General features: G+C 37.9%; 4 protein-coding genes across 6 annotated transcripts; 1 reads left to right on the forward strand and 3 right to left on the reverse strand.

Moving 5' to 3' along the window:
* Nucleotides 1–5,271: 5,271 nt before the first annotated feature.
* LOC140796481 (uncharacterized) lies at nt 5,272–9,706 on the reverse strand. 2 transcript variants are annotated; one of them, XR_012110455.1, is made up of 7 exons: nt 9,256–9,706; nt 8,179–8,293; nt 7,873–8,047; nt 6,804–6,869; nt 6,558–6,709; nt 5,653–5,752; nt 5,272–5,541 (listed from the first exon to the last, which is right to left on the reverse strand). XR_012110455.1 is itself a non-coding variant. In XM_073149524.1 (6 exons), the coding sequence occupies exons 1-6, from the start codon at nt 9,639–9,641 to the stop codon at nt 5,416–5,418; spliced, it is 1,020 nt and encodes a 339-aa protein (XP_073005625.1). In that variant the 5' UTR covers nt 9,642–9,706; the 3' UTR covers nt 5,272–5,415. The 2 variants fall into 2 exon arrangements, 1 of the variants encoding a protein (XP_073005625.1); XM_073149524.1 differs by lacking the exon at nt 5,653–5,752.
* A 1,200-nt stretch (nt 9,707–10,906) lies between these two features.
* On the forward strand, nt 10,907–16,416 carry LOC140796838 (serine/threonine-protein kinase SAPK10-like). Of its 2 annotated transcripts, none has more exons than XM_073149983.1 (9): nt 10,907–11,397; nt 12,126–12,200; nt 12,281–12,382; nt 12,477–12,530; nt 12,625–12,714; nt 12,999–13,091; nt 14,687–14,791; nt 14,860–14,958; nt 15,689–16,416. In XM_073149983.1, the coding sequence occupies exons 1-9, from the start codon at nt 11,221–11,223 to the stop codon at nt 15,977–15,979; spliced, it is 1,086 nt and encodes a 361-aa protein (XP_073006084.1). In that variant the 5' UTR covers nt 10,907–11,220; the 3' UTR covers nt 15,980–16,416. The 2 variants fall into 2 exon arrangements, with proteins under 2 accessions (XP_073006084.1, XP_073006085.1); XM_073149984.1 differs by lacking the exon at nt 10,907–11,397 and adding an exon at nt 11,961–11,979.
* A 680-nt stretch (nt 16,417–17,096) lies between these two features.
* LOC140796043 (uncharacterized) lies at nt 17,097–18,360 on the reverse strand. Its single transcript, XM_073148880.1, has one exon. It carries the CDS (start codon nt 18,172–18,174, stop codon nt 17,212–17,214), a length of 963 nt encoding a protein of 320 aa, XP_073004981.1. The 5' UTR covers nt 18,175–18,360; the 3' UTR covers nt 17,097–17,211.
* Nucleotides 18,361–24,146: 5,786 nt separating this feature from the next.
* On the reverse strand, nt 24,147–25,467 carry LOC140797075 (uncharacterized). Its single transcript, XM_073150361.1, has 3 exons — nt 25,227–25,467; nt 24,703–25,125; nt 24,147–24,587 (listed from the first exon to the last, which is right to left on the reverse strand). The coding sequence occupies exons 1-3, from the start codon at nt 25,335–25,337 to the stop codon at nt 24,381–24,383; spliced, it is 741 nt and encodes a 246-aa protein (XP_073006462.1). The 5' UTR covers nt 25,338–25,467; the 3' UTR covers nt 24,147–24,380.
* Between the last annotated feature and the right edge of the window lie 4 nt (nt 25,468–25,471).

Consider the following 25,471-nt stretch of genomic DNA (forward strand, 5'->3'; position numbering starts at 1 on the left):
AATAAGACCAATGCCCATTGTTTAGTTGTCGAGTATATATATATAGCTGTTGGATTTTGGTTAATAGTTATCGAGCTTAAGAAATATACTTGTAGGCTAACCTCGTGCTGATTAAATTAATCCCAAACGATAACAAATACGAGATGACACCCTACGTACGTCCTGATATTATTGCAAATGAAGTCCACTCTTATTATTATTATAAATTAAGCTTTTACTTTGCTAATATATATACAACGCCCAAGAAAATAATTGCAATATTCTTATGGAAGGAGATGGCGTACGTACGTGAAAGTGCAATATGATAACTTTAATTCATCGATCGATCTCTCTGAGAATCGAAGAATCTAGAAGGCGTGAGACATGGCTTTTAGTTGAGTGGATTTAGATTATCCCTAATTCCAAGTCTTCCAGGCCGGCAACTTTGAACAAAAATTAATTCCATTCCTCGACCTTTAAGCATTGTAATATCCACTCGGTAAAAAAACGCAATGATTTCCAACCACCATATCCATACTTTACTTTTGGGTTTGTTAATTTCCAAACTGTATTCATTTCAACTAAAGGAAAACGCCCTCTCTCTCTCTCTCTCTCTCTCTCTCCTGTTCAAATTATTATCTATGGCAAGTTTGAAAAGGTCAAGTTTTGTGGGCCAGCCATCCATCACGTTCGATCTCACTTCCATGAACTCTTTCTCTTTCCAGATCTCTCTCTCTCTCTCTCTCTCAGAGCTTTTAGTAGAAAGGGAGGGCGGAGAGATGGAAGAGAGTGGTGTCCTACTGCATGTACTGTTGCTGCGACTGCAAGAAAGTGGCGGCCTCTTAGATTTTGGTGGTCAAAGACTCAAAGGTAGAGATGGATGGGAAAGTAAACCAATATATATATATATACATATGATGGAATGAACAAGAAGCAATATTTAGTTGTCAAGCATCTGGAAGGCTAGTGATGCATGCACTAAGAAGACTTTCCTGTTCTTGCGATTATGACCAAGTCAAATGATTAGTTACCTCTAATATATATATATATATATATGAAGATACGTGATTAAAGATGAAGCATGAACGGAGCCTCATTATCCTATGAGAGGGCTATGCCTCCCTTCATTTTTTTATTTTTATTTTTATAAAAAATTTCTCTAACTGTTCTCAGTTTGAATTATGTGATTGATTTTATTACCTTGACTTTGATTAGTATTAAGTTGGCCCTAACCCATTGGAAGAGCTAAATTGACTTGTTACTCTCTTGAGAACACCGAACAGTTAATATTTAACCCCCAAAGATTCTTCAAAGACCGCAATATATATATATATATATATATATATATATATCTAGTTTCTACCACAATTAATGTTAAATAAAAAAGGTGGGAATAAGTAACCCAACCCAAAGAACAAGTAGGCGAGATTCCACCAGCTTTTTGCGGATATCTTATTCGGTGTGAATAAAATATATAAGATTATTCTGCTTTAAAAGTCGTGGGGGAAAGATTCTTAACCGGGGAGAAGGGAAACCGTCCAACTCCAGGGAGGTACGGGCCGACCACGTGGCGTTGTCGGTCGTGTGGAGGGTGACGAGGCCACTCACGAATCGGTTCGCCGCATCAGTGGTCTTGGGCCCCACAAGAGTCGGAATAAGTAGGTTGTTATCCGAGGTGGAAACCACTTATTCTTATCCCTCCTCACCCCTACTTTAACATAAAATGAAAGATAAATTTTATTCTTATATATTAAGTCAACAGTAAATACTATTTTTTTTTCTTTTCTCTGAGAAGAATTTTTATCGTATAAATATAATTTTTTGGCCGGAGAATTTGGTCAATAATTGATATATTAAATATATGGATTCATCTTTAGAGATTTAACGCAATTAGGCTAAAGTATAGGGTTGTGAGATGCAATTTTTTTTAGCAGTATGAGCTTAAGGGGGCAAAATGTTAAATACGCAAAAATCGCTTCATTCCAGGAACCTTTACGATTTAGCCCTTGACTTTCCAGTATATTTGTGAGGCCAACCGATAGATTCCTTCGCGTACGAAAAGGCTTTATTTTCTCGTTGGCGGCATCCAATCTAGTTGGTCTCAATCTCGTGACAGGCACGACTCGCTATTGTAGCAAAGTGCAAATATATATATATATATATTTACAAATAAATCCTCGATAATCAAAGTATCATGCCATAACCAATCCACTTACTAATGGCTGGCACAATTCTTTCTTAATATCTTTGCAAATTGGCCCCTCGCCTTTTAGGTATTGCTGCAAAAGGACGTCTAGTGATCAACACGGTAATGGCACCTTATGATTCCAAAGTTTTTTATTTGCGGACGTACCTTTCTAATAATTAAATGTCTTAATATATACAAATAAAAAAAAAAAAATATATATATATATATATATATATATATATATATATATATGGATTTTTAGAAGGGCATATATGCCAAAGAACCCTTCTCAAGTCACGATGGAGTAAGGACTATTGACAGGTTGATGAGAGTGATGTTATGATATAAATAAAGATCTTGTAGTATTTTTTGACATGAGTGATGGTTAGTGAGTATTCCCATTTTACTTATCTCCTCATACAAAGAATATAGATGTTTAAAGCTAAGTTTGATGTCTTTCATATCCTCTTAATACTGTTTCCCCTTATCCAGAGAAGAATACAGGAATAGGCAAGGGAATAAGGACATGCTTAAGGTGTGGTCTAGTTGATCATAAGATAAGTGTTTTCTAACGAGAGGGAATCTAACAACGACATGATGATGCTGCTGCTGCTGCTGATGATGATGATGAGGTTTCTTATCATCTTCTTAGTGGGTGGATTCGTAAAGTAATTGAGGAATCTCTTTATCCCACCTAAAGGATAATACACTTAATAGCTTGCTTGACTTTTAAACTGACTTTTAAATATATATAATCTCATTCATAATACTACCAAGTCCTATGCTCTTGGAGGGCTATGATAGATTGATAGCTAGGGATTTATTACTCTATTATCTTTACAGTGAAGACTCCAGTGGTAGAAGAGTAGATGGAATCAATGAGGAACATGAGCTTTGTTCTTGTCTCGTTTCCTCATAAAAAATGGCATCTAGTACCTTTTTGGGGATGGAAGCGTCTTCTTTCATTGGAATAATTCTATCATGCTTGTCCATGTCCTATTTCCCATGACAGGACTTCATTAGGATTAGGATGGTTATATCTTCTTTCTCTCTCTCTCTCAAGTTGTAAAAGATTATATTCTTAACACTATTTTCGGAGAAGAAAGGAGAGAAAGGAATAGAAATATAGAAGAAATTGAGGAAGGAGGAGGAGAAGGAGGAGGAGGAGGAGAACCTCCGAGTGGTGTACAAGAAAGACGACTTGGGATGGTGGTGGGAACTGTTCAACTTTTACTTTTGACTTCTTGTGATCTAATTTTTCTCCTTCAAACGCCAACAAATCTCCACTACTTAGCCTTATCCTTATCCACATAAAAGATTAATTTGACCTCTCTCCTCTTTCATGTCTTTTTTTTAATTATTTATGAAAAGGTCAATTCTATCATGTTTTGTTGGACTTTCTCTGAAAAGATTTCTTTCCAAGTTGTGGGGTGGAAATTATACGGGCACTCGGCCTTCCACTAATTTAACTAATGTACTTATATAAAGACAATTGGATTCAATTGTAGCATCACAGGAAGTCTAAATCTTTATAAGAACTGGGAATTCAACCATCTGAGTTTCTATATCACAATATATATATAATTCAAGAAGAACATGGTAGATTTTTTTTTTTTTTTAAAACTAAATTTGATTGCATGGTGTGTGGAATCAATCCAGTGATGTACACACAAAATTAACACACAGATATACCTGAAGGTGAGCAATTCTAGCAAATGAAACCTGACACAGGTTGATGATGCCTGCCCATCTCTACTGCATTTATGACCTGTCTGTTTCCAATTGCGTGCAAGGAAGATTACTTTCCTATGTCTCAATCTAAATTCTCATATTCTCTCTTGCAGGATTCCCATTTGAGGACCCAACTTCACATGGGTTGGGCCCTATCCTGTCTGCAGTGAGAATTAACATACAAGGAATACATGAATCAGAATAATGCAACTACCAAGTAGCTCACCTGGCAGTACTCGATCCCAATCTTCTAAATAGATTCTGGATCAGGAGTGACTGTAAGGAAAGAGACCTGGGAACCACAAGAGCTAGTAGACAATTACTTGGACTTTTGCCATCATGTAAGAGCCAAAAAAAGTACAAGATTTGAGATTTGGCAGTGAGTAACTGGGGGACATGTGAAGTGAAAAAGAATGGTGAAAAATATCAATCTAGTTTAACTTTAGGAATCAAAGCATGATGAACACAATTACAAGTTTGAAGGGAGAAAAATGATGCAGTATAGCATTTCCCTGAATATACAAAAGTTACTTGGTAGCATTTTTGGAGATAATTTAATACAATAAGCAATCACACAAACAGGAAACTGCATGAATAATGAAAAATTAGCTTCTGTTTCTGAATTGGAAGACAAAGAGCATGTTTCGCACATAAAAGGAACAAAAGAAAGAAAAAAAAGAATTCTTGCTTATGAATCCTTTAACCATCGATCCAACATTCCTAACTTACTAAGAAAGAACCCTAAAGCGTAGCATACAAATTGCGGGATGTTAATAAAGTTGAGCAGCATAAATGAGAGACTCACCACTGAACAACTCAGATGATCAATAGGCTTATTCACCATTCATTTAGTAATTTCTTTGAGATAAGAAGGTTGAAACCTTTATCCCAAGATATGAGCAAAATTCCAAATTTACCATTCTTTATCAATAAAATACCGGCTATGAAAAAAAAAATGAACCATAAGTTTCTATCTTCCTCTAACCGATTCTAAGTCATTTTCCATCTAAAGTTTCGAGCACCTTTTTTTTTTTCTGTTGTTGTTGTCAAAAGAGACTCTTCCACTGTAGAAAGCATACATTATTTTAGTTTCTCAAAGCCAAAAGCACTGTAATTCACCGGCCTCCTCTTGCTATCTGCAATTGCAACTTATATAAATAAGAAAATCAAAAGGTGTCCAAATGAACGGCCCTGGAGTTGTGAGTGAGTGGGAAGGCTATATATATATATATATATATATATGCAGCCTTACCAAAATTATTGGAGAGGTCATTCCCCGTTACTCCAACTCTGACCATTTGGTACAACGATAAAGCCTTGACTCAGTAGTTCAATGTAAAATAAGATCAAAGAATATTCACTACATTAAGATATGCAGGTGAAATTATGATTTCATTCCCATACTATATGGTAGACTAGGCTAACCAAAACAGTTTACTAGAAAGAATTTAATATTACACTGTAATACAAAATTTCCCATTCACCTGGGTTTTAACATAAAGTACCAGAAAGGCAGCTCACTCTTTGGTCTTGATAAAATGAGGAGCCAACAACTTCGCAACAGAGAAGCCATTGAACGAATCAACCTTCAACAATTCTTTTAGCTTGTCATCGCATAGAATATTCCTCTTATCAGCAGGATCCTTCCACAAAATAAAAACGCAGTTCAGATAGACTTCATGTTGAAGTCAGGAATATTGAGACATAGGATTTGCAACTAAAAGACATCAACTGTTAACAAGGTATTTATATACCTGCAATGCTAGTGCCTCTAACTAAGAAAGGTATTCTGGTGCAATCTTTAAAAGTATTGCCACGACTTCATTCGTTGAATTAATAGTTGAATGCATGTTCCTAACAAATGGAAAAGCTGTAGATTTCCAGGTGACAAGTACCTTGATCTGACAACAAAGGCTTCACGGAAGCTGATTACTGATGACAAAGCTAGGGCAAAACATGTCAAATTTATGACATCTGGGAAGCATGCATGGAATAAAGAGAAATATTTTAAGTTGGCCCTCCAAACATCAATACAGATTGTACGAAGTAGTGCATCGCAAACCTCCATTAACAGCAGATAGCACATAAAATGGCTTGTTCACTGCCAATTTTCCTTTTTATAGAATTCATTATGAGTTTATCTTCAGATATCCCATCATTCTTCTGGTTGTCAATCCAAATAGCCGGGAATCAGGACTAAAGGCTTGGTTGTTGTTGTTGTTGTCACTCATCAATATGATGACTGATTTTTGGGAACAGAGTACTTCTAGGTAAATCTACCACTTTCACCAATAGATGCAACCAAAAATCTGAAATTGATCTAGAGCATGCATTAAGCATTATAAACCGATTTAAAAAAGAATCCATGAGAGGCTTGCAAGTTGCACTGGATGCAAATCCCAAAACATTACCATGTAAGTGCTAAAAATCTAAATTACTATAGCTCAGACATACTAAGTGAATCTTTTGCAGTTAATAAGCAAGGGCCTATATCGGGAAGGAACTTAGTGATCTGCTTATAATCTAGTGCTACTTTCTCCATTGGCAATGATTGGCAAAGAGCTATTTAAATTGTGATTGATAAAAGATTAATAGATCTTGATACCATTTACCAAAAATTTATGCAATATCTAAGACCAAGAAAAAGACATCAATGTACCTGTAGGTTGTTCTGCTTTATATACTCCCACATCCTCTTCACAACATCAGACCGTGATAGGGAATTCTCACCAGTACCAATAAACTTCACTAGATCATTGGAAAGTGGAATAGGTATAAGAAGGCCAGAAGACCCCCCTTTCTGCCTTTTTCCTGTACAAGGCATATCATCTAAACCTGATGAGAACAAGAAGAGATATGCTGCTATAGTATGCCAACAACAAAGGATGAGATGGTTTTCCCTAACCTTCATTCTTGCCTTTCTTTTGCCGCTTATCCTTTGATTTTGAACTCTCTGGAGATAGAGGACCAGCTATGCCATAGATCAGTGTGCCAAAGGTTAGAACTAAATCTCACAAAAATAGATACTCAAAGATAGATGCACCATGCATGAGCTAAAATAGTCTCTTGATGAGGTAACATGAAATCCTGAGGCATAAGGAGAAATGCGCAAATTTGTGCATTAACCTTGGGAAAAGAAAATTGGTAAACAAGGAAAAACTATTTGAAGAAAAGTTAGATAAATCAAACGATTTTGTTTATGTTTATACATCAACACATAAATGTATACGTCCATATATACATATATGGAATATTTAATGTCAAATTTAAATTTAGCCCATACGATCTTGTATTTGCCTGTATATGAAGGTTAATGGAAAAGAAGGATACATGCATAGATACATATATAGGCCATGCACATGCCCAGACACAGAAAACATACTCCAAAGCCTGTACACATGCATGCTTGTGGAAGCGTGCAGGCATGCAAATTACCACTAAAGTCAAACCAAGAAGATGCTATTGTAAATTTTATGAAGAATAAGAAAACCTATCCAAGAAGATGCTATGTAGGTTTTATAAAGAATTAAAAAACCTATGCAAGCACATGAAACAATGTATTTCAATACTATGTGTCTATGAGCAGAGCACAGAAAACACCACTTGGTTAACTTTCTAACCCTATATGGATCATGATGAGCATATTTCGATGATTGATAGGCAATTATTGGAGCAATCACCTGCAATGAAGATGATTCATTAATATTTAGGGTTAGAGGTATGCTTACAAAATTATCATGTCTATGTATTCCTCTAGTAAGACTAATGCATTTATAGGCTTTAACTGTTACAGTCCAGACCACCAGCACTATTCTACTCTATTTGACTATAAGGGTGCCGCCATTTAGCTGACGAAACTCCAATAGGTGGAGGGAGGAAAAAAAGAAAGTGCAGCTTAATGCTTGGTACATATTATTTGCAGGAAAGTGACACCCAACCTAAATCAGGTAGACTAAGATCACCTAAAGACTTACCATCTTCAGAAGCCAGCGGCCAGATATGCTTTGTCAGAGCCTTATTCATTTGAAACATGTCGATGGAATTAACATTAAAAAGACTTCGAAGTCTCTCATCACATATTATCTTTCTCTTATTGTTTGGGTCTTGCAAATTGTTTTCTCGGATATAAGCCCAGAGTTTCTTGACAACCTGAAAACATAGAAGAAGAACATGCATGAACAATTAAGATCCTCATCAGTCCTTTTGTTAAGATGAGAGGATTTCAACGGGATATGACTTTGAAAAGTAATTGTCATGTTTGGAAATCATTATGCCATTACCTCAGTTCTTGCTAACTCAGATTCACCAACAAAATTCTGCAGTTCTGGGGAAAGGCTGCATAGTTTGGTGAAGCCGCCGCCCCTTCTTTTGACCTCCTTATTGAGTTTGTTCAACCTTATAAATCAAGAGGCAGGAAAACAAGAAAAAAAATCCAGAGATGTTTAGAGTAGCCTAATGAAAGAATAAGATGATTAAAATAAAATATCCAGACTGAGATAAACCAAATGTCACTTCAATTTTGTCCTCCAGCATGCGAATTGGAAATGAATTATTGAAAACTCACACTGATGGAATCAGAATCTGACAAATTCAACTATGAAAAGGGAAATGGAAATGTATTCCATTGTATTCGAACAGCCATAAGATAAACTGTTTGCTGGTACTTGTACATGACTATATTGATAACATCCAAGAAAATTCACTAGCACCTTAGTGATTAGAGACATGCAGTTTGCTCGATGATACAAACTATTTATAACGCAACAGAGGTCTAAGCAAAATACCATCTTTACCGTACCCTTAAATGGTTGATCCTAATTGCTCAAACTGAGGAAATAATGGACTAGGATCCTGATATATTCAGATACAAATGGTCCACGGATGATCATTCTTATTACTTTTACATTCCATCTTTACAAATAAATGTTACAAGTAATAATTTTGACGATAAGGTAAATATCATGCAATCATTCTACCTCTCAACAAGGTTCCCTGAAAACATTACAGTAGCAGAAATTATATAACCAACAAAAGAGAACGGAAAGATCCTATAGTTTCTGCAGAATGATAATCATTATGTTTGACCTAACAAAAATTGATTAAAGCGATTAAGGGCAAGACAACAAAAATCCCCCCATCCAACAGCAAAAGAAGAACCTCGAAACCAAAACCATGCATAAACGCAAGATTCTGCCATTCAAAAAGGCTTCTTTCAGCGATTCAGTACTAACTACAATTAATTTTGAAACAAAAGTTATCACCTTTGACAAGGAAACCCTAGTTAGCAGAAAACCTTAATGCAGTCAAAGAAACCTACTAAAACTCAACCAAGAATTAGCACTAAACAGAAAGCTCACCGTCTCTTTCTACTTCCTGCCCCATTACTCTCGTCCTCCTCCTCCTCCTCCTCCTCCTCCTCGTCCTCTTCTTCCTCCTCTCCACTAGCCCTTTCCTCCTCCGCTTCGCCTGAATTGTCCCCGTTCTCCTCCTCCTTCACCTCCTCCTTCGCCTCGGGCTCGGGCTCGGGCTCGGGCTCGGGCTCGGTCTCGGGGTTGTCGCTATTGTTGAATTCGCTGTGGAGGAAGAGGTCGACCTGCTCCCGAATGAAGGCCTTCTTGTCGGAGAGGTTGACTCCAAAGTCCTCCTCGAGCTTGCGGCGGACGATGGCGGTGGTGGTGGTGGAGAGGTCCGACGTGCGGAGGAACTCCCGAAGACGAGCCACGAGCTCCGAATCCGACACCATTGCCCCCCTCTCTCTCCTTGGTTGTTTCGCCCGCACACCCGAGTCTAGACTCAATGCTTTGTCTCCTCTTTGGGCTTCGGATGTTTCTTGAGCTTTCTATCGTATGCTGGTTTGGGCCAGTGAAATGGGCCGTGGCTGAATTTTTGCAAGGTGGAATGACGGTTACGGAGTAAAGCCCATCAGAGGATGCCAAAAACCATTCCCACATCCAAATTTTGCACATATATATATATATAGAGAGAGAGAGAGGATCAACCGTTTCCGTAAGATTTACTCTAATCTTGAATACTTATTATGGGAAAAATTATTTGGTGGCCTAGCTCAACGTTTCGACTCGATTGATGATTCAACAGTGCAATAGTTATTTGTCTGATTTATATCTAACCTTTGAGCTCATAAGTGATAAAAAAATATATTATTTTAAAATTTTCTTATTTCGCTGCCTACATTAAGCATCTATTGCAGTGTAGAACAGTACTTTTCTCTAAATTTAATTGAGCCTAACTTACATTTAAAAAAAAGGAAATCGTTGAACCACCCCGATATTTGTTATTGGTATTTCCATAAATAATTAAATAGTGACGACCGATCCCCCAAATACGGCTAGGCCAGTAGTCTCCGCTTTATGGCATTGGCGTTTGGCGTTTGGCGTTTGGCGTTCATCCTAACGGTAGTAGCTTTGTATAATAATTCCTATTATAGTAATTACTCCGGAGTCGCATCGTCAGAGTCGCTTATCTTTTCATCTCATTCGGATAAAAACGCCCCAATTTTATAGGGTCACTAAAATTCTCTGGAATTTACTTGGTCGTCCTCACCCTCAGAAGCAACCGGTCTTTAATGTGGTGAAGTATATCCTCCTCCTCCTCCTCATCTTTTGTTTTTGTCTACTACTATATTTCATTTAGCCATTTCTTAGTTCATATCTACAATAGAACCGCCACTTTAGTATCTAATAAATAGAATCAGTCAGCATGGGACTGTAGTATCTAATAAAGCCTTAACCATCTCGTTAGTGACGGTAAGCTTACCGCGATGCGCGAGTTCGCCACTAAAAGCAAAAACCGACAAGGAATTATAACCGTTTGGTCGGATCTTTATTCATGCGCCTGTAAGGTCCCGAGTCAACTAATTTCGTCCGCCCGATCCGAATCCGGCGGCTACGATCATAACCCGCAGCATTTGGGGTGGGGCAGTTGGGGGGGTAATTCTATCATTTTTTACATTTGACGGGATATTTATATTTAATTTGCGGGAACTCACCCGGATAATTAAATCCTTCCAGCCTCCAGTCTCAATTCTTTAGGGAGCTTTCTTCGCTGCGAAGAAGAAAGAGGTCGCGAACGCGAAGGGAGCTCTCGCTGTCGCTGGTAACTGCCAATCCAAAACCCTAACCCTAGAGGAGTAAACGAGATTAAGAAGAGACCGATATAGAGATTCGAGGTGGAGATCTTTGCGGAAGAGGCGAATCGTATCGGAAAGGCGCGTCGCCGGGGGTTCGGTTCTCGATCTCCTCCGGTAGGGTTTCGGAGGGGAGGTGTTTGGTGTGAGATTAAGGGGGGAGGAGCAGAAGTGGACGATGGAGCGGGCGCCGTTGACCGTCGGTCCAGGGATGGATTTGCCGATAATGCACGACAGCGACCGGTACGAGTTGGTGAGAGATATCGGATCGGGAAACTTTGGGATCGCGAGGCTGATGAGGGACAAGCAGAGCAAGGAGCTCGTGGCCGTCAAGTACATCGAGAGGGGGGAGAGGGTACAGAGAATCTAGTTAGCGAATTGCGCTTTTATTGTTTGTGGAGATCCTTTCTGGTTGGCATGTGTTCTTTTTCCATCTTGGGTGCTTTCTTCTTTTCTGAGCTTAGTGCGTATCTGAGTTGAAAGTTTGCATTTTTTTTTGCTAAATTTGGTTTGATATGATTGAATATTTTGGAAAAGTTGCTTCTTTAGGCTAGATTGTCGAGCAGCAGATACGATACTCTGGAACTGGTTTCTACTGGAATTGTTAATTTTGGTATACAATTGAAACTGGTTCAATTGAGGAGTTTTCAGAACTTCTGCCGTGCTCTGTCTTATTGTCTTGTTAAAGAAATCTGACTTGAGGTTTCTTCTTATTTACTGTTTATAAGCAATTAAGCATTTTTAAGTTTTAGCTGGTGGTAGTAAAGCTCTAGTTGTTGTTACTCTTGAAACTTGACACAGTCCCTCCACGGACTTATTTAATTTCTCTATTTATCCAGCTTTTGTGATTTACAAGCTCTAGCTTGGAAGGATGTTTCTGTGCTTTAGAAACTGCAAACTAGGTTTTGGCATTGATCTTGCTTCGCTATGAATCATGGTTAGAAAAATGACATGTTTTTTATTCTCTTGAATATGCTTGATCACATCCATAAATTATATCACCGTATTGATCTGCTAATGATCACATCTTCAGCAATGTTGGTAACTCCATACTAATTCCCCATTTTTTCTTCTTTTGTATAGATAGATGAAAATGTTCAGCGTGAGATTATTAACCATAGGTCTTTGAGGCACCCTAACATAATTAGGTTCAAGGAGGTGAGTTTAAATTTAATTTCCTATTTTTAAGAATAAAAATACTTGCTTAGTCATGTAGATTGTCCTCCATCCATATTTAGGTTATTCTTACTCCGACCCATCTTGCTATCGCCATGGAGTATGCTTCTGGTGGTGAACTCTTTGAACGCATATGCAATGCCGGCCGCTTCAATGAAGATGAGGTTCTTATCAACCTGATATGTATTTTGTTTTATCATTTTATCATTCCTATCATATATTGAGCTGAACTGATTTTTCGGTGGCCTCATCTTGTAGGCACGATTCTTTTTCCAGCAACTTATATCAGGAGTCAGCTATTGCCATTCAATGGTACTTATACTATGTTCTTCCGATCACATTCGGTCTATCTTTGGTTCATCATGTTATTAGATAATCTTATGTTGTGGTTTATTTTATTGTCAAGCAAGTATGTCACCGTGATCTGAAGATGGAGAACACATTGTTGGATGGAAATCCTCCTCGTCTGAAGATATGCGATTTTGGCTATTCTAAGGTAAATGATACCAAGCTACTGGAAATCCATACTTTTGTACCTTAAATATTTGTGCATTAACTTTTAAGGCTTAAGAATCTCTTTCTCTGATGTACTATGTGTCATGTATATAGTGATGCCTTACCATCACAAACAAAATCTAGGGTGTCATATACATAATTGACTGCTAGTTGTGTGAATGTCAATGTCCATTGGGAACATCTTGTTTAATCATTATAAATTACCTATTTATCTGTTGCTCAGTTTTTTTTGGTCTTGCTATAACCTTCATACTGTATTTACAGTCATCAGTTCTCCATTCACAACCAAAGTCAACAGTTGGAACTCCTGCATATATTGCTCCTGAAGTTCTAACTAACAGGGAATATGATGGCAAGGTACGTCTATTTTTGAAATTGTTTCTCTCTAGTTTGGTGGCTAAATTTCTATTCTTGATAAATTAGATATTTGATCTTTCAGTATCAAATTCTAGATTTTCCTGTTCTCAAGTTATGAGAGTTTTTGGCACCAAAAAATTCTGAAGTAATTTGAGTACTTTTTATCTAGATGTAGTTGTCATTATACAGAATATGAAAATGCTATAGAATATAGATTATATGATATCTTCATTTTGTTCTGATCTAATTTTTGTAGTGTCATGCTGTTGTTTAGTAAAGAGTGAAGTCTGAATTTGCTGATCAACTTTGCTATTGTTACAAGAAAATTTCTGTTTGTTAATACCAGGGTGTTCCTTCCTTTCTACCCTTTATTTTTTAATCTAATACTTCCGACTCTTGCATTTATAACCTTTCATCCTTAATCATTTAATGAGGACCTACTGAATCAGTGAGTCATATTCCCATGTTGTTGTATCAAACAATGTATTGAAGATGAAGATAGCATAAAAGAATTATTAAAGGTAAAAATGAGGAAGACTTCATGATTCTTGAAACAGAAATTGGAGTCAAATAGTCGAATGTGCTTACTAAGAAAGTGGTGCTTGTTGGTCATTTGAAAGATTCATAATTGAATGGCAGTGGAGGTGGGTTGCTGGATGGGAAATGAATAGGGGTGAAAATGGATCGGATACAGACCGGATAGTGCTCAACTCACATTCGAATCCATATTTTTAATTCAGATACGGATATTGGATGGATAGTAAAATTTAAAACCATATCCTAACTAAGCGGATACGGATAATTTTCGAATAGAGGATCGGATCTTAAACGAATATTGATCGAATTTTAATCGAATTATGTTCTTTTATTTAGAGATAATTAATACAAAAATATTAAGAGTTAAAAAACAATTGTATGTCAAATACATATAAAGTTAAAAAAAATAATCTCTACAAATAATATATATTTGCATCATTAGTAGCAATATCAATATTCACTATTTAAATAAGCAAACTAAAAAGTGTAAATCATTCAAAAAATATGCGGGTAAATGGATATCCGATATCCGTATCCGAATATGAAAATTATATCCGACCTGTATCCAAATTCGTATCCGAGTTTTTTTTTTTAAAAAAAATTATCTGTATATGAAACGGATAGTAATTTTTTATCCGAATCCGATCCCAATTGGATCGGATAGCGGGTCGGGTCGGAGTTAATCCGACCTATTTTCACCCCTAGAAATGATTGTTTAGTGGCATAATGGAGGTCGAGCTAGAGTTCCATTTATGTTAGTCATGGTTCCTACTTGTTAAAATTTCAAACTTGCAGAACTTATATTGTAGTTTAGTTTGATACAAAGCAACTATTTGACAAATTATTTGACCTAGTAAAGATGACATATAAATGTGTAGACTTTAAAGGATTTGGACAGGTTTTATGGGTCAACCTTTCAGATGTTCATTTTGTGTTGCTATCAGTTAACTATTTATGATTTCTGTGGTACTATTATTGCCATCTCATCTGGATGAGGAATTGCATTTTTAGAATGTAGGCAATGTCAATGATCTTTGTGACTATGTTTACTAATGCAGATTGCTGATGTGTGGTCCTGTGGAGTGACACTTTACGTCATGTTGGTAGGTGCATATCCTTTTGAGGATCCAGAAGAACCTAGGAACTTTCGGAGGACTATACAGGTATAGTCCTTGATATTTCATCACGAGGCTTCTGTATTGTAGCTGAGAAAGTCACTTCTTAATTGCAGCGCATATTGGCTGTTCAGTATTCAATTCCAGACTGTGTTCACGTATCTCCCAAATGCCGAGAACTAATATCAAGGATTTTCGTTGAAAATCCTGCTATGGTAAGTATTCTGTTTTTGATGCAGTTAAAAGCCTTGAATAAGGGATGGAGTTGGGTGCTTCACTTGCTAGGTAGTTTAGTGTAATTTTCAAAGTTTGTTACCATGTTGTATCTTACAGCAAATATTCTAATAAAAAAGTCTGGCTTTTACTTTTAAGGAATCATGATAATGTCTGGAGAAAATTATATAATATGAAGTAGGGGAACAACATTTGTCTGAAGGGTGTGAAGGACATGAGATCCTATGAAATTTATGAGTTGTTGATCAATGCTGATATACACATAAGAGATGAATTGTTTATGAAGTTGTATCTCTTACTACTTGACCCTATGAAATGTATGAGTTGTTGGAAAAGCTGATATTCACATAAGAGATGCACTGTTTAAGTTGTAGCTTTTACTTGAATGGCACAAAAGATGATATCTTGACCTTTTGACAAAGTTATATTTAGCTGCTCAATTTTCAAATTATTTTTCATATTGAGGGTTATCTTTTATATGTAAATATGAGGTTTGTTTTTGTCGAAGCTCATCTTCAGAGACATCACAATATTAAATTGCCAATGATGAATTTTCGGTTGCTACGATTAATTGTTTTTACTTGTTGTGATTTATCAAACAAGTAGCTTATAATGCTTTAATTTCTGGAAATGCTTGATGTCCATGTATTCTGTACTTTGATGATAGATACTCTATTCTTTCCGCACATCACAATCATATTGAATTTGCAGAGAATAACAATCCCCGAGATACGAAACCATGAATGGTTCTTGAAGGACCTTCCTGCTGGTCTAATGGATGATGACATGATGAGTAACCAGTACGAGGAGCCAGACCAACCTATGCAAAGTATAGACGAGATAATGCAGATTATAACTGAGGCAACTATACCAGCAGCAGGTACTCATGGAAACCAGTTCTTGAACGACAGCCTTGATATGGATGACGACGACATGGAGGATCTCGACTCTGATCCTGAACTAGATGTGGACAGTAGTGGCGAGATAGTGTATGCTATGTGATTCTGTTGCCGGAACTGGAAGGTGGATTCAAGTTCCCTATAACTTGGCTTTAGTGGGGGTCTGTATTTATTTTAGTCAAAAAAAAGGTCTGTATTTAGTGCTCACTTTTGATGCTGTCAGTGTTCTATATACGTCTATAGGTTTGGTGAGACGTTCTCCTTCTGATGGCTTTGTCCATTGCCCCCACCTTGCTGTGGTCTGCCATTTAACGATTAGTTTCTTTGCTGCTTGGATAAACAAAGCATGTGATGATCACATACTTCCCAGGTTTTTATGAAGCTTTCTAGGAGTAAGATCTCCATCCTTGTTGCTACCACAAACTTGTTATACAAGGAGATGTCTGTAGTCTATTGTACTTTCCAGGAAGTCTTACAGGCGTAATCCTTCATAAATTGTAATATATTATATTGGTGAAAATGGTATTTGATACTTTGATATTCTTCTCCTTTTATCAAGAAAAAGAAAACACATTTCAATTTCCCAAAGAAGCAACAAGGATGTGCCCACTGAGAATTAATTATTTCGATTCATGCGAGAGAGAATTCCCCATATCCCACTTGGATATTTGGATACCCCACACATATTATATTAAAAGGAACCTCTTGTCACGAGTTCACTCTCTCCCATACGGAGTGATACTCTTCACTTCTAGAATGGAGATAACAAGTAACATATACAAAAGAATCTGTGATCCGAACTTCCATCAGTCTCAAAAAGAACTCAGAACGTGGGCATTATGAGATCGCATGCCTTCTCGATCGATGCTGTGAATGTAGTAGTAAGCATTACATGGGCCTCGAGAAGTACGTACAAGAGGCAGGAAGGAATGGAATATAAGCTCCAAGTTTCGAGGCACTCATGCACTCTATCACGCCACCCCCCACTCCTTCCTGATGATGGATGGGAGGCTAGTGACAGGAAAAAAAAAACCCTTCTTTGCCAACATAAGGCTGCAGTTTTGGGTTATGAGAGAATCGAATCCACCTGCTGTTTAAACTACACACACATTCCAATTAAACTTTCCCACTGCTCCACAAGCAGCACGCATCTCCAAGCACCACCATCCGATCCCATCATTAGACCCATTAACTTATAACAAAGATTTGAAGTCACAAGCTAAACACACATTGTAAAGATGTAATTAATTAATTACCAAAACCACAACCAACTAAGTAACATTACACCGACCCAACAAGAAGAAGACCAACAACTTAATTAGCTTGCTTACTCCTCTAATTAAGGGGGAATGCTCCGTTTGTAGTAGAGAGATCGGCCCAGGAGGCCGCATGATTCCAGCATCCAAATTGATCACCTCCCATGAAAGGGATGGGCTCCAAGATAGAAGGAGTAGCAGTAGCAGTAGTAGTATTACCCACCATTGCACTACTAGTGCTCACCAAACTCGTATCAATAGAAGAACAAGACGAAGTGCGAGAAGAACCAAAGCAACCGCCATTGCCGATCATCGCCTGCAACTGATCGTTGTAGTAATTGTTACCCGAATTGGACTTGATCACCTGGTATAACTCGTGCATGCCCGAGCCTGCCACGTCGAGATCCCTCCCCGACTGCGTCGGAGGATTATACGAGTACGGGATGGAAGGATACAAGCTCAAGCTCTGCGCATTTAATGAGCCGATTCCCAAAATGCCCCCGTCCTCCTTCGCCCGTACGGAGCTGAGGATGGTATTAGAATTAGAATTAGTATTAGTATTAGTATTAGCCCTCAGCAGGGACATGAGGTGGGCGGTGTTCTGCGCGTTGGCCCAGAAGAGAGGGGCGGATTGGAACAAGTCTGCTGACGTGGGCTTGGGCTTGGCGGCGGCGGGGGATGATGCCTTGGCGGGGACGGAGGTGGGGCCGGGCTTGGCCTTGCGGCAGCCGCCGCCGATGGGGACGTTGCGGAGGGCGCCGCCTTTGGTCCAGTAGCGGCGGCATGTCTTACAGAAGTGGCGCGGTTGGGTGAGGTTGTAATTGTTGTAGTAGCAGAACTTGGTGTTGGACGAGTCGCACCGCGGGCACCGCAGCGGCGGCTCGGCGTTCCCCGGGGGCGGCGGCGCCGCCGGCGAGGGGGACGAGATCATGGGAGAGGAGGGAGTAGTAGGCGAGGAGGTGGTGGAAGATACTACTCGTGGGATACTAATGTTTTGCATCTTTCTCTCCTCCATTGCTCCACTTAGTAGCTCTTGGATCATCTCTTTGATTTCCTTTAGGATCGATTCAAAGAGGAGGAAGGCTGGCAGAGAGGAGAATGGGATCCGATGTTTAATTATTGGAGGAGAGAGGGTTGGGAGATTTGAATGAGAGTGCAAGAAGTGGGAGTAAGAACAGGAATTTTGGCTGTGGGAGGCTTGGGGGGGTTTATAAAAGTAGGTGGGCTGTCTCTTTGCACTGCAAAGTGATCTGGAGTTTGCCTTCTTTATTTCTAAAAAGGTTCCATCACTCTTTTTCTTTTATTTTTTTTAATTATTCTTTTCTTTTCATAATAATTAACTTAAATCTTCTTACCAATATAACCATTGAAATTGCATTGGTTAATTAACTAACTCTAGTTTCTCCCTTTGTATTTTAAGCAAGCACAATCATGATGCAGTATCTATTCTACAAGCCACTGAGTACTTTGTCGGTAAGAGCACAGGGAAGCTGTCACAGGGAACTGCTCAACAACTCCAAGTTGAGTCTGAATAGGGCCAATTGGAGATCATGGCTCCTGATCCAGTGCCAAAGAGGATGACAACAAGTTTGTCTCAATCCCTGAGGGAACTCAATCATGCATTGCACTCAAATGGATCATCACCTCATGTTGGAAGACACATCCAGATGAACATTTGTCATGACCTCTAATGCAACCATGGCACTCTCTTGGACTTTGCCAAGTTCTAATCATATAGTTTTGCCGATTGGATTTTAGGCTGTGTATGTCTAAATTGATGTAAAATGGCAATAGTCCTCCAATTTGTAATCTCATGTAGAGTACTATGTTTTTTTTTTTTGAAAAAAAAAAATCTTGTAGATAGAGATGTGTCGTGTAGAATGTTCCGTGAATCTTGGCATGTTGATAATTTTATATATTCACAGGATTTATCTTTGATCGATGCCTATATGTATGATTTAATGGAGCTCAAGAATATAAAATTAATATTAGTTAGCCATCAATAATATCAAGCACCACTAGCTTGTTAAAAGATTCCATCCGGATAAGAGAGAGGTAAACGTATCCTAGTGGTGATTTGGATGACTAACGTGATTAACGAGTAAGACGAAAGTAATTAAAGCACATAATATCTATGTTTATTGTTCTGTCTACCTATATAGAATAACAAAGCGAAGGAGATAAAATATAATTCCACTTACGAAACGTAAGGCGAAGAGCTATATATATATATATATATATATATATATATATATATTGTATCTATGTTTATGTTTTACTTTTTAATACTTTGAAAATATCTCAGTACCTTAATTCTTTTTTTAATTTGTATCTTAATCTAACAATTAAAAAATTTATTCAAGAAGGATTGTCTATTCCCATCCACGTGGCAGTCCAACAAGGCTGCAGATCGCGCGTGCCGTCCGCGAACAGCGCAGCCGACCGTGCCGGCACGCGAAGGCGACCGCCTCGGTGTCGCAACGCCGATCGATCCAACCCCGCAGCTCCCATCTCTCCTGTACGTACTTTCGCTTCTCAGACCCTTCTCTGGGACCAAAACCTCCTCTCCTCTCCTCACCCACCCAAAAGCAAACAAGGAATAAAGTTATCCAAGCAGTCCCTCCTCGTAACTCGCGCTATTCTCGGTCTTTATCCGTCAGCCGCTCTCGATATCCATATCACACTTTAGTTCAGTGGTTGGTGGTGGTCATGCATGGGAGATTCCTTTGCCTTCTTTTCGTTTCTGGTCTTCCATCTTTTTCGCTTTCATACCTTCTTTAATGGAAGGAGGGGAAGAGAAATGCGTATGGAAGAGATGGGGGGGTACATGCCAAGATGGCCATGCATGTCAGTGCCTGTCATGACATGACGTGACGTGCATGATGCCTTGCCTGACCTGACATGAGGTGACGTGACATGATACCCCCCTCATGCACTCCCTTATCCATCTCTCTTCTTATTCCATGACTAGGAGCCCTACATCTCTATGTCCCCTTACTAGGAGGCAACTCCTCCATCGATCCCTTAGCCTTTGCCACTATCTCCATTCACACACATACACACATACATACATGACACTGACACACCATATGCTTCCATGGCGTGTGAACTATGGGCATGCAAAGCTTTGCATGCATATATGGTGTAACCATTTTTAATTCCAGATTTCTCAAATGGAGATTAGCCTAACAAAAGGATCACACAAATCGTAAAAGATTTGGGCTATAAGATTAGAGCATTAGTAATGAAATGATTGCACCATGCCTTGAGAAGCACGCCGATTAAGACAAGATTCGAAGTGCACACCTTGTAATTAGTTAACTAATTAGAAAGCATGCCAATATTCTCGACAACCTTCTGATAAGAAGATCATCTCGCTAAATATTTCACTTTCTCTATTTACTATGTCATGGCATTTTAATTCACTCTTGCCTTGCTCAACTGAGTTCGTACACAGGCATATAACTGACAGCATAGTAGATATATAAATATATAAAAGATATCCCTCACCCTCAGGCTCAGGGTGGTCTCATTACCCAATGATCTTGTTGTCCTTATACGTAAAACGATGAGATAAGGACTACTTTTTATGACCTAATTAGTTCTATATTTCTTGTGAAGCATTTTGGATGGGGGGGAAAAGAACATCTAGAAAGAAGAATAAACTCAAATCACAAAGAAGTTGGTCTTCACTCATTATTAGCCTAGGATGACCCCTATGGTCAATCAGCCCTCAGGACAGTCCAAACCTAGAACTAGAGAATCCAAGTGTTATGTGGTAATGAGATGACAGAATGACACGTGCCAGGTGCGGGACCCAAAGTGGTCATTGGCTCAAAGCCCAACGAGAGAATAAAAGTGGTTCTGGGCCCCACCGCAAACAACAGTTTGGAGAATAAAAGTGACGATCCATCCAAATTCCAATTATACTTGCTAATTACATTGCCATATATTAAGTTAATGTATCCATTGGCTTGATGTATATGGCGCGAATTTCGATGCACCAATCAATCCTACTGCAAAGTATTAACTGAGAGCCAAAAAGACTCCCTTAAACACCAATCAATTATAAGAAGGTAGACGTGTATATAGAACTCTCATCTCCTAGCCATGAGAAATATCTCTATCATCTACACGTGTCTTTCAAATCATTGATGCAAAATTTCAAAAATACAATCATATTTGTCTGCATGGATTGAGGAAGATAGTTGGATTGTAAAGCTGATATGTCTACCTCATACTCTACTACCCAATTGCTATAACATGGAGGTTATCTACACATTATTATGCTATTTATCCTCAATTTCTTGACATTATTCTGTGTGTATAATTTTTTTAAAAAAAAGAACTCTCTTATTTGAGTGTATACCTCTCCAATATTAACATTAATATTAATATTTATACCTTTGAGATATATTTGTTTGCGCAGATAACTTTTCCAATTAATATTTAATAAATATACAGTTAAATCTAAAATAATTTAGTAGAAAAAAAATTATTAACAAAAAGAAATGTATGCAACTAGAAAATGACATTTTTATATTATTCAAATTTTGATGATTCATTAACTCGTAAAAAGTATTCATACAAAAAATAAGAATTTTAAAGAATATACATGCATAATATACTATACTAGTGTTTGATTAGTGTATTGATCTTCTTAAATGCAAATAAGAGATATGCATACTTTGGTAAGGAAAATAAAAGTGATAACCTCATCTTAGATAGAAAAACATGCATAACCTACAGTTTCACACATTTACTAGACTTACGATGCTAGTTCTAATGAGAGAATGATATTTGGATGTTATTTACACACAAGAAAAAGTTAGTTCGTCCTATATATTTTAAGGGGTATACATATAAATATCAATATTTGAAGGATATATATATATATATATATATATATATATATATATATGTATGTATATAATATATATATAAGAGATTTTTTGAAGTGTGTACATGCCAAAAAAATAATTACCTTCTACATTCTGCACATCTTATTTCCAGCTGCATGGACACAAATACTTCACCATCACAAAAGGCAACGATATGGTTTAAGTTCTATTCTTGTATAATAACTTCATTCCCCATAAAGAATGTATGCCTTTCCTTCTGTTCTGCTAACATTTTCAGGCCATCGGGTTTTCATCATCTAACAAGTTCTTAGAACATGTAAGCTCTCAATTTCTTATCCATATACTATCCAAAGGTCGGAAATTGTAAAGTAATTCTTTCATAAATATGGATTCTACTATGATAAACAAGACAAATTTCCAAAATATCAAAATAGAAAGCCATTCTAATTAGAGTTCTTACCATGGAGGTACAACCTGTGCTTTCTGTAATTCTAAAATAATTGATCACAAGGAATCAGAGTGTATATTGCAGTTCCAAATCAAACTCACATGATGAATTATAAGACTGCCATTCTAATTTACCAAATGATTGATGACAAGGCATCAGTAAGTAAAATTTGAGATGCTAAATTCCTACAAAAAGAAACTGCTTTGTTCATAGATGTTCTTCAAATCGTTCTACTGATGTTACAGGGCATTGTTTTCATCTCATTTTCCTGATCGGCATTTAAACCGTTTCCAAGAATCAAACACTGAACTGATACGTTGTGACACCATGTACCAGAGTAGACACCTCACTGATTGTATCAAAAATGTGGAACCCATGCTATCACCACATCAGAGTTAAGGCAAAAACGAAAATTTCACCTTTGAGTATTACATGAACCGCAATGCTTTTAGATAGCAGAAGAGTATTATCAGACAACCAGATATTTAGATGAAAATGCTGAGCCACTAATTCATCTTGGAGAATATATTGTTGAGGTCAAATGATATAAAGTAATCTTGCAGCAGTATACTCACTTGAGTCTCATCCCTTTCGTAGGATATCTTTACTATATTTACTAGATAATAGTCATGGGAGAACCATGTAAGACAATCTTTAAAAGACAGATAGTCAATAGCCATGTTTGTTTCATGTTCATTTTCTTCGTGTGGGACAAACTACACAATCAATAATTCAACTTCTGGCCACGAAGAGTAGTTGTGAAGGATAACAAGTAAAATGCGAGTCATTATAGGGGTAGGCTGAAATATCACTTGTGACAGCATTCAGTTTGAGGCAAGGTTAGGTCGGTCCAATACACATTGTACCTCCACTTCAATATGATTATTCAAGGTATTAGGTTAACAGGAAATTGACTGTGGACAAGAACTTACAGCATAAATACAAAGCCTTTCTATAATAGTATGACCTATTGACTTAATAACTTCAAAGTTTGCAGAATTAAATAGGAAGACCTACTTCTTCCACAGGCAAAATTAAATCCTTCACCAATTAGAAATCATGGATACAATACCTTTCAATAAGATTGAGCTTATTTTAACAGAAGTGACGTGTAACTAGGAAAAATCCGAAAAGTGAAGACCTTAAGAGTAAAAAACAGAAGATGTTACCAGACATTAAACTAGAGGAAAAAAGGAGCCAACATATTATGCTGGAAAAGTTCCTGGATGGTACCAAGTAACATGCAATCAAGTTCAAGATTCATTTGGACTGTGAAAATAGGGTTTGGGTTATAGGAGGAGGGTTCTCTCCAATATGCAGACCAGTATCAACTGCTTGAAAGAGAAGAGAGTAAGAAACAATAAACAATAATAAGCAACACCCCTACTGTATGTACCATATAACAAGAAAGAAGCATAAAATGGAGATGTAGTAACACCATCCAATACATGACATGAGAATCTACGCTTTGTTGTGAAATATTTGGAAATACTGTCTGGAAGCTATGTTTCTTGCTAGTTCCAACAAAGTAGATGGAAAAGAACATTGCTTAACATTGCTTACTGAATTGGACCATTTACAGAAAGTTCCCCAGATTTGCATCAAATAGTCTAATAAAAGATTAGGAAGCACTGAGTTTACTCATGCTCAAAGGTCCTATGATATTTAACTGACAACTTAAGTCGGGGAAGAACAAATATGATCTCTACGAAATTATGCATACTTTCTATTACTGATCCTCAATATTCCAAAAATCACAAGAAGGTAGTTCTCATGAATAATCTCAAAAGCTGCAGCTAGAACTTATCAAACCTTAATCTAAGAGGACGAAGAAAGGAAGAAAGAAAAAAAGCAAGCTTTAGTTGCTGGTTCAGAAAAGAGAAATACCTGCTCATTATGTTACATAAAGGAAAACACTGTTATTGTAAACAACCTTAATCAAACTACGGATGCCTCCGTAGTCACACTAGTTGTCTCATGACGCCTTCTATACCACATGAATGCAAGCCAAGCAGTCCTCCAGAGTCCACCATTAGCAAAATGAGGAATACACAAGCGGCCCCAATACGGGTAATATGGACCAGGCAATTTTAACAATAAGAAGAAAGCTGCGATCATAATTAAATGCCAGGGGTTTTCAACATCCTGTTCATGGCAATTTGCATGTCATGAGTACCATTATAGCCAAAGTATAGATCTTAAATGACAAGAAGTTTCAGAGCTTAAAAAAAACAAAAACAAAAACAAAAAAATAACCAACCTTAAGCTCTGGAGATAGGTCGACTGCTGCATTACTAGCAATCCCAGCAAGAGCAAACCCAAGAAGAAACGGGATTGGTATCACACCCATCTTTCTTTCGTGAGCACAATACGACATCTCACTCAGAGACGAAATAGCCAGAAGCGGAACACAGAGATACTTCGCAACAACCAGAGCAAGCCCAAAGATGAAATTTTGATAGATGCCCAATAATCTACTCCATGGGAAAATCTTAACTGGCTGAGGTAAACTGTCAAACATCTTGCGGACACCAACCATCCACTCCAAATTCAACTCCTCATGGCTACCGGAGTTTCCAGAAGTTGCACTCACAGAAAGAGGAACGAAAAATCGACTCCTTCGATATAAATTAAACCCATTGGGCATCGCTTGTGGTGATCGAAATGGCATTGGCCATAGCCCCTGTTGCCAATGGAGAACAGAAGCAGCAAAGGGTTAATAGGAGAGAAGAGAAGAAAGCAATGAGAATTCACAACTGAGTTTTCGCGAAGGGGGCGACTTGCCGTGGATTTCTGCAGAGAAGACGAGGGGAAAGGCCTCGCCGGCGCCAACTTGGGAGAAGGGTGTTTGAGTGCTGCGGTAAGAGGAGTAGAAAGGCGAAGAAGGGATGACATCTCCAACTACTAATGTGTCCGAGACCAAAGGCTTCTATACGCAGCGAGAGAGAAGGATCATATCGAACGGAGAGCGAGTAATTGAGCGCCGCCGCTGCAGCTAAAATGGTGCCGCTCGAGAAAAAATAGGATAA

This window comes from Typha latifolia, chromosome 10 (assembly GCF_019914945.1).
Source record: "Typha latifolia isolate L0001 chromosome 10, TyphaL0001v2, whole genome shotgun sequence".
Taxonomy (NCBI): Eukaryota; Viridiplantae; Streptophyta; class Magnoliopsida; order Poales; family Typhaceae; genus Typha; species Typha latifolia.

Coding starts and splice junctions, on each gene's coding strand:
- LOC140796043 (XM_073148880.1), bottom strand. CDS start 18,174: ATGATCCAAGAGCTACTAAGTGGAGCAATGGAGGAGAGAAAGATGCAA.
- LOC140797075 (XM_073150361.1), bottom strand. CDS start 25,337: ATGTCATCCCTTCTTCGCCTTTCTACTCCTCTTACCGCAGCACTCAAA. Junction 25,126..25,226: donor CTTCTCTGCAGAAATCCACG/GCAAGTCGCCCC, acceptor CATTGGCAACAG/GGGCTATGGCCAATGCCATT. Junction 24,588..24,702: donor ACCTATCTCCAGAGCTTAAG/GTTGGTTATTTT, acceptor TGCCATGAACAG/GATGTTGAAAACCCCTGGCA.
- LOC140796481 (XM_073149524.1), bottom strand. CDS start 9,641: ATGGTGTCGGATTCGGAGCTCGTGGCTCGTCTTCGGGAGTTCCTCCGC. Junction 8,048..8,178: donor CTGAGTTAGCAAGAACTGAG/GTAATGGCATAA, acceptor CTATGTTTTCAG/GTTGTCAAGAAACTCTGGGC. Junction 5,542..6,557: donor TAAAGCAGAACAACCTACAG/GTACATTGATGT, acceptor ATTTTGTGGAAG/GATCCTGCTGATAAGAGGAA.
- LOC140796838 (XM_073149983.1), top strand. CDS start 11,221: ATGGAGCGGGCGCCGTTGACCGTCGGTCCAGGGATGGATTTGCCGATA. Junction 11,398..12,125: donor ACATCGAGAGGGGGGAGAGG/GTACAGAGAATC, acceptor TCTTTTGTATAG/ATAGATGAAAATGTTCAGCG. Junction 12,383..12,476: donor GCCGCTTCAATGAAGATGAG/GTTCTTATCAAC, acceptor CTCATCTTGTAG/GCACGATTCTTTTTCCAGCA.